Raw genomic sequence first — 8,019 nt, forward strand, 5'->3', positions numbered from 1 at the left:
AAACTCAGTTTGAAATCCGTGCAAGGACACTGCTGACAGTAGTGCACAATAGAAACAGGAAATGCAACTGTCGCCAGGGACTTGGGTTCTGTCCAGCCTCAAACAAAGAAGTGTTGTCCCACCTTTTCCGTAATTTAAAATGTTGCTGTGTTTTGACCCTCAGGGCCACGGTACGTATTCCAGGGAAACAGACTATGACCTGCATACAGTTGCAGCAGCTCTCACCTTAAAGCTGATCTTTATTTTGTATTCAACTCCCTCCTTCAGAACGAAGGCCTGCTTCTTAAAGGCTTCCAGGTCTCCTGTTTAAGGGCAAAAGGGGCAAAAGGGGAAAAAGGACAGGCATCAGTATTTAGTTGGTCACAGTGATGCTGATCATGATCATTAGACAAGAATTTAGTACTAAACCAAACAATACCAAGTCAAGATCTTATATTATTGTGGAGGAAATCTTGTCCTTTTTACAGTTTAAGTGTGAAGCACGTCTCCAGATGTTTCATTAAGGATCTGAGGATGACCTTGAGTCTGTTTAGTGAATCTTGTGGTTATGTCACATTATAATGCGAGTGTTTGACACTGGATGGCGAGTTGTGACTCTTGTCTGCTGCGAGTGAGTGTGACAGGACTATTTCACCAAAGGAACCCTGACACAGTGTGATCTGAAAATCTGTAACAGTGACATTATGTCATGGAGAATAATACAAAAAAGCATCAGCAACAGTATACTTGATATCCATGTATTCATAATATTAAACGTTAAATGATTCTCAAAACTTTTTCCATGATTTCTGTGAAGTGGATTTATAGACGTTAATGATGGACATTGGGGGACACACTGAATCTAAAAATCTGTGCATCATGTCTGTGTTATTACTCTGAGGAGAAGCTGGTATTTTAAAGCATCTACCATAAAAAGTTCAGTTAATAGCCTGGGTTTTTATTTGCTTCAACCACTGAACTCCACCTGCCTGTATTTGGGACAGAATTTGCTAAGCTAAGACAGAAAATGTAATTTCATCTTCACTTGTGTCACAGCCACTGCTGCTGCTAGAACTGCTGTGTTGATAGCAGGTCAGATCAGCAGCCAAACTAATGTCCCATTGTTTTAAGATCCCCGGTATGCACCTGTCCCTTCGACCTCAAGCAGCTCTCCCTCTGTCCCCCTGCGGGGGCGTGGAATGTTTGAAGACCTCTGTAGTAAAACTATTAATCCCACCACACAGTGATTATAAAACTATTTAGGATTACAATAACACCACAAATGGTAGAGAATACTTAATACAGTGTCCACGGGCGTCTAAAATAATCTGGCAGCCCCCTGGGTGCTGACCACACTGTTTAGAGTCACTGCCCTGTCGTTCCCAGGCCACTAAAAACAGGCTCTCGATTGGAGCGATAGCTTCCAGCATGTTCCTGCTGAGCTGAGCATGTGTCCTCCTCTTCCCGGGGGTCCGTCTCTTACACTGGTGAGCCTGAGCTTTAAGGCCCCAATAATCCAACATCAGATAGGTCTGGCATACAGAGGCTGTATTGATTCCTTTACTGGCAGTGACCTAACTCACTGACTAGGTTTTTATGACTCATTCTTAGCAGGCTTTTACTGTAACTTCAAAAACAGACACAGTATTTCAGTACTTTGGGTGACTTTTGTTACCTATTAACACTGAGGTACTATTAAGTAGTAGGCTAGACTGTACACCTGTACAATGAAAGCCATGGAAAAAATACAATAAAGTAAATAAATAAATCATTCTTATATGAAGTTTTTCAGGGGATTTTATTCAACCCTATGGACATTCTGAAAGCCATAGTTATAGCTGGTGTTTGTATTGAATTTCATTATATACTGAGGGGAGGGGCCTCATCTATGTAATGGGGTAGACAGAACAACTACAATTGTATATACTGTGTTAAACATATAATATATGAATATACTGCTAACTATTTAAAGCAAGGTCTGTAAATCATCAACAGTAACCTGAACAGAACTGGGATACGACCCAAAACTATCTGCTAGGTGCTACTAGGGTTACTAAATGTTTGTTGTATTCTTTTTCATTAGTAATTAACCTTTAAAGGACAAATCACCTTTATAGCACCAGAAACTCACCCGAAAGCCAAAAGTTTGAGATATTCAGATCTGCATTTGAGCTAGCTCCTGCTCCTGAGGTACTAATTTGTTATGATGGCCCAAGAACTGTCCGGGTGGATTTCCAGTACTGGACCATGAGGACAAACAGAAGCAACTGCTACAGCTTGTGTACAGTGTTCATTAGGGATGGAGCGGTTCAAATCAAGAATCCAAACCTTTCTTTACGCTAGTCATGGCTCGGGATGTGTATGTATTGTTCGGTTCATTTGGAATAGGCTACGAGGTAAGGTTGTGTTCTGTGCCGCTGCTTCAGCAAAGCATCTCTCAGTAAGTATCTGCAATCGATTAACTAGCGGGCAATCTCCCCCCGCTCTGCCCCTCCTGTACAATCTACTGACAGTGGATCTGCAGAGAAACACACAGAGACGCTCTCTGGCACAGAGACAGGTGGAAGAGTACTGAAGGCAAAAGCAAGGTGAAAGTACTTTGTGAGTTAAGTAAATAAGAAAATAACCTCTATAAACAGCTATAGAAGCTTATTGTAGTAATGTAGCCTATTCTTTCAAATATGTTCAACATGATTAGTAATATGGCCATTTGTCTATCAAAATAAAGCAGCATTTGTGTTTGCACTAATTAGAAAACCCATTATTTTAATTAAGATTTGACAATGAAGTGTTTATGTTCCTTATGTTATTAGCCAGAATTTTGTTAAAGCAAACAACCTCCTTGCCAAATAAATGAAAAGCATGTAAAAAAAAAAATGGCAAAAACGTACCGAACCGAAAACAGTGATCATATGAACCGAACTGTGAATGAACTGTTCCACCCCTACTATTCTTTTTTTACCTGAAAAGCACTACATATTTGAGTTTGCCCTTCCTAAGTCCCGTCACTTTTTGCTCTGTGCTCCAGTATCAGTTTGTTAGCCTTTCCTTTCCTGTACATAGATATGCTATGTGCCTACTCAACCACATTTTGAAGTTGGTTAAGGTATAAAAAGGACGTAGATAGTCACATCTTAAGTTAGCTCATGTAAGCAAAACGCTACCTAACTAGCTAGCTAATCTACACTGGGGTTCTGACCGAGGCTTGCTCCACAGTGACTGGAGCACAGAGCAAAAAGGGGCCAGATTTCATTCCAGTACGGAGTACTATTTTGGACATGAAAATGGTCTGATTTAGAGAGCTGCATCAATATGAGCTCTCTGACATTAAACAAAAATGACTGAAAACCCATTATCACTTACACTTTGAACTTTGTGGGCAGTCGCTATTTTTTGCTGAGAAAGTAGGAGAATTAAGAGCGATGCAGGGAGAGGCAGACACAGGACAGAATGTTCTGGATGGATTCTAATCTAGGCCAGCTGGGGCACGAGCAGCTACGGAGGCGGGGCGGGGGGGTCTTAACTGATAAATGGTCACTGGGAATATTGTAAGTACATTTCTACAGTCATCAACCAAACAGGGAAAAAAAAGAATCCAGTCTATGTACCTCCTCTATACCTCTCTACCTCTGTAGGCAATCAGTGAATCCATATTCATTTACAGCATGCTCAGCACAGACTCAAACCTTCACAGACGAATCTGTAAGTACTGTTGGATGAAAATCAAAACAAGCAATGTCAGTGCAGCTGTCAATGGGATGCTATATTTGACTGGGACAGATATAGTTACTAGGAAAGACACGGAAGAACATATTTCTGTGTTGAGACGATACGTGGAGAAACAAACTATAAGTTATCAGTACAACTATTAATGTTTGGACCTCTTTTAATTTGACGCACAATCAGTCTGACGGCAGCCATACTGCTGACCCGTTGCATCCTTTTGTTGCAGAAGGCAAATATCTTAAATAAATATGTGATCTCTATTTGCTGATAAACAGGGACTCACCTTGCAGGTCCAGGATCAGAGGGTTGGGGGCAGTTTCACAGACAAGGGACATCCGGGTCACTTGAACATTGGGAACAGAGGGATCTGAGACAGGATCAAAGAAACAGAGCGTTCAATAAAGACAACCAAGACTATTTCAAACACACCATGAGGTGACATTTTAGAGACTGTACATTTACAGCTCCCTGTTAAACACCTCCGACTGTGCCATTTAATTACCACCATTTACCTCCACTGTTCATACTGTGCAGACTTTCACTGGATACCTTTTAACAACATCACAGAACAGAGTTTGTGAGTGCAGTTAACTGACAGGTATTTGTTGTGGCAACGTTTTTATGTACACATGCAGACAACTTAGACCAGAATCCAAACACTCACAAGAGGCCTGCACAGGATGCGTGTCCTGTAACAAGCAGCTGTCTAAGTGAGTGGGCTCATGGGAGCTGAAATCAGGACAGCTCTGCTGTAGTTGGGACAGCCTCTGCATTAATTAGACTTAGGTTTCTTCTCAGTCCCACTGAAGCAGCCTTTTCTCCTCCCCAATAGACAGCATACTGATTTATCATTTGTTCAACATACTAGAAGATACTAGGTCACAGGCTGCCATGAATGTATGCATAGTGTATACACACAACTCCATCTGGAAGTCTGATTTAGCTTAGAGGATCTGAAAACCAATACTGCATCTCAGCCCTCGGTCAGTCTCCATTGAAGTTGAAATAAAGGTTTTTTGCTATACTATCAAATAGGGCTGTGCGATATGATGATATATTTTGTGTACGTCTATCAATTCAAATTTTGCTCTATTGTTTATTTCATTGGGTCACAAATAACACTTTTCTGGAGTTCATATGAGAAAATGGGCTCCTAAGGGGTTGATGGAGCAGGGATGCAATGCAAAACAAGCGTTTCACTAGCTCACACACTACCACCATCAGCTCACTTTGCTTTCTTTTTCCCACATACACAAATGCTGTGGCACCAAGCCTTAAAGTGCTTTACCTCACAAATTTCAACTAGCAACTAACATGATCAGTCAGGGTTATTGGATCTGATATTCAATATTTTGATATTCTGCTGATAAACTGAAAACTCAAATGTCAATACAAATGTAAGTTTTACTAGTTTTCTTTTCAGTTTTACGCTACTTCAGGGACATATTTGTTTATTTATTTCGATTTTCAGTGAACTTTATAAGAAATGCTCATTGGCTTCCTGCACTTGTTTTGATAATGTTGAAAAGTTCTCCTTTGCAGCATTCAATTAAACATATAAAAGTACTCAGATCTTTAAGTTAAAATGATATAATATACTTAAAATACCTTAAGTAAAAATGTAGAATGGCATTTCAGAATAATATAGATTAATAATAATAATAATAATATAGACAGTTATCTGGTTAATATGCTCTCTTCATGCCAGTGTCTCTACTATTTACATTGGGTGAAAGGTAGTAGTCTGAAGAAGAAACGGCACTAGGTATGGTTTGTTTGGATAAATAATAAGTGTGTGGTGTATTGTGTGGTCAGTCTTTGTCTACATAAATGATCGAGGGGATCGCCACACATCAGCTTGGTAGTTAACAAATGTGCACAGCTTGAGTTGATGGAATCTCCCAGTTCAACTTGTTCTAAGCAAATTCGATCTTTGTTTTAGGCTTTTCACCTTAAACCCTCAGAGTCTGGATCATTGATATTCAAGGTTGTGAAGCTGCTGGTCTGGTTACAGCTCGTCTACACAGGAGGTGTTTCACACGCATTCTTCAGTCGTCCGTCTCACACACATCTGACAGAACACATAAGCTCCTATTGTAATCATCCAGCAGTCTACACAGGCTGTTCAATGACTCGCTTTTTGAGTCTATTCTACTCCACTTTACGTGTATAACGACAGCGATTGTGTATTGGACAATGCTGAAATGCAGATGACCTACACTCAGTGCTGTGCCTGAACACATCCCGTGCAGACACAGACGGAGGACTGAAGCTGCTGCTCTGCTAACGTGCGGTTTTCTTTATGTGGACTATGTAGACACTGTGTTAATCTGTGATGCTAACGTTAGCTTTATCAGCAAGAGCTGAGAGCTGTAGTCAGCGGCAGCATTAACGCAATGCTATATCACCTTTATTAGGTGTTGTCAGCCTATAAATACACTGTTCTTATTGATCCTAAGACGATTTATTAAGACTTAATAAATGTGAACTGTATTGATACATCTTCTAGAAAAGATAAATTGATTAGTCTAGTTACAAGTTGACTTTTCTGAAACTGACTGGAAAAAAGAACCCTGGGAAACATTATTTTATCTAATTCTATTCTCGTACAAACAAGATAAATTGATGCTCATACTTGGTACCAGCAAATACAGGCCAGTAATTTACTTTATAGAATATTTTTGCAATGCTGATCACATACGTAATATTGGTTGGAAAAACAGAAAGATATTTTCCTCAAACTATTCAGCCCTCCCCTGATTTAGATTACACTTTAAATGCACCTGATACTTCAAAGCCCAATCTGTCACTCTATTAGCCAAACAGGTAGCTAGCATCCTTGCTCTCTCCTGCTTCCTCTCTCTCTCACACACACGCACGGACACATACAGTCAATGCATTACCAGCCTCAGTGACCCCAGAGCCAAGCAGGGTTTCTTTATATTTGCGTAGACTCTCATCGTCCTTATCCAGCTCGTGGATCTCCTTCACCGACTTCTGAGCCGGTGCCTTGTAGTTCACAGGCTCTGGCGTCTCATTTTCGGCGGCGATGGCTGCTAGCTGCTCTGGAGTCACCTGATCCTCAGCCATGTCTGGAGACAGTGGGTGCAAAGTGAGGAAAAATAGAGGCACGTAAAAATTAATCAGGTAGGGTTGAGACAGAACAAAAGGAGAACCATGACTAGGATTTAAACACACAGCACGCAGAGAACTCTTCCTGTACTCCTCATGCACACTTGCCTCTCTTGGGGAAGAGGTTGTAAACCAACAGAACAAACAGATCACTGCAACAATAATGCAACCGAGGAATGCTGACGGGACGTGTCCAGTGTGCTACGAGGTCGTGCTGATAAGACGGCAGCGGCGGCGTTTCTCTTTATGCTGCTGCTGACCTCACTCTGGCTGCTGTGCGACATCATCTGAACACATTTCTCTGAAATAACATCACCACCGCTAGCAGAGTGGTGAATGAGGCGTCATGCATCACATGACACGAAGCCTCTCCCTGGAGGGGGGCGTGGTCCCTGTGAGGCGTTTTAGAAAAAGATGGACCAATCAAACCACCAGGTCTCTCCACTGCTAGTGCGTCTAACATACGGGAAGCTCGCAGCAGTGTCCAACACGCTGCTCAGGTAATGCAGTGTAGTTATTTCCTTCTGTCTGCGTGGAAAATACCGTTTTGTGACCAACAATCTGAAGCATCAGATGACTTTTGCGCACAACCCTGGATAAGGCCATTCAGTTCGTATCAGGTAGAAACTACTCAAAAGAGAAAAATGATAATGATAAATTACTGCTAAGCCAATGGGTTTAAGTTTCACTTGGACAGCAAATAAGCTTGTGTGTACAGTCTGTGTCTTGCTAAGGAGGTTAGTGGAAGAAATCCCTCCACTGAAACATAATGAGTAACAAAAGCAGGAAGAGCTTGTTTATGCTCAAAGACTTGACATTCACATTAAGGCCATCCCACCCGCAGCACTGCACAGGCGCCACGGGCCGCCAGTTCCTTGTTAAGACTCAAGCAATGCAGTGTAAACATTTGAATGTAGTTTCATTCCTGAGAGTTACGTTCTACTACATCACCTTAGTGTTTACCTTTAATCACGTAAGTGCAGCAACTTTAATACTGTAAATAATTACAGCAACATTTTGTACTCCATTTGCTGCTCCAGGAGAAACCTAATGGCCGGTTGTGTGGACAACATTTAATTCGCCGTAATGTGGAAAAACCAGCAGAGTAAATTAAGGATGTAAACTCTCTTTGGGCATTTGCAATGAGTCTAATCCTCCACTGGAGTGCCAAATATGCAGCTC

At 41.3% G+C, this 8,019-nt stretch overlaps 1 protein-coding gene across 1 annotated transcript; it reads right to left on the reverse strand.

The window, feature by feature from the left end:
• Positions 1–225: 225 nt before the first annotated feature.
• On the reverse strand, positions 226–6,797 carry LOC118327515 (rho GDP-dissociation inhibitor 1-like; the record flags this gene model as incomplete). Its single annotated transcript, XM_035660894.1, is given in 3 exon segments — positions 226–302; positions 3,989–4,072; positions 6,609–6,797. Coding segments are annotated over 3 exon segments (348 nt in total), but the record flags the coding sequence as incomplete, so codon positions are not given.
• Positions 6,798–8,019: the final 1,222 nt, after the last annotated feature.

The sequence above is a fragment of the Morone saxatilis genome, unplaced genomic scaffold (genome assembly GCF_004916995.1).
Source record: "Morone saxatilis isolate NCDOM2014 unplaced genomic scaffold, NCSU_SB_2.0 Contig17, whole genome shotgun sequence".
Lineage (NCBI taxonomy): Eukaryota > Metazoa > Chordata > Actinopteri > Moronidae > Morone > Morone saxatilis.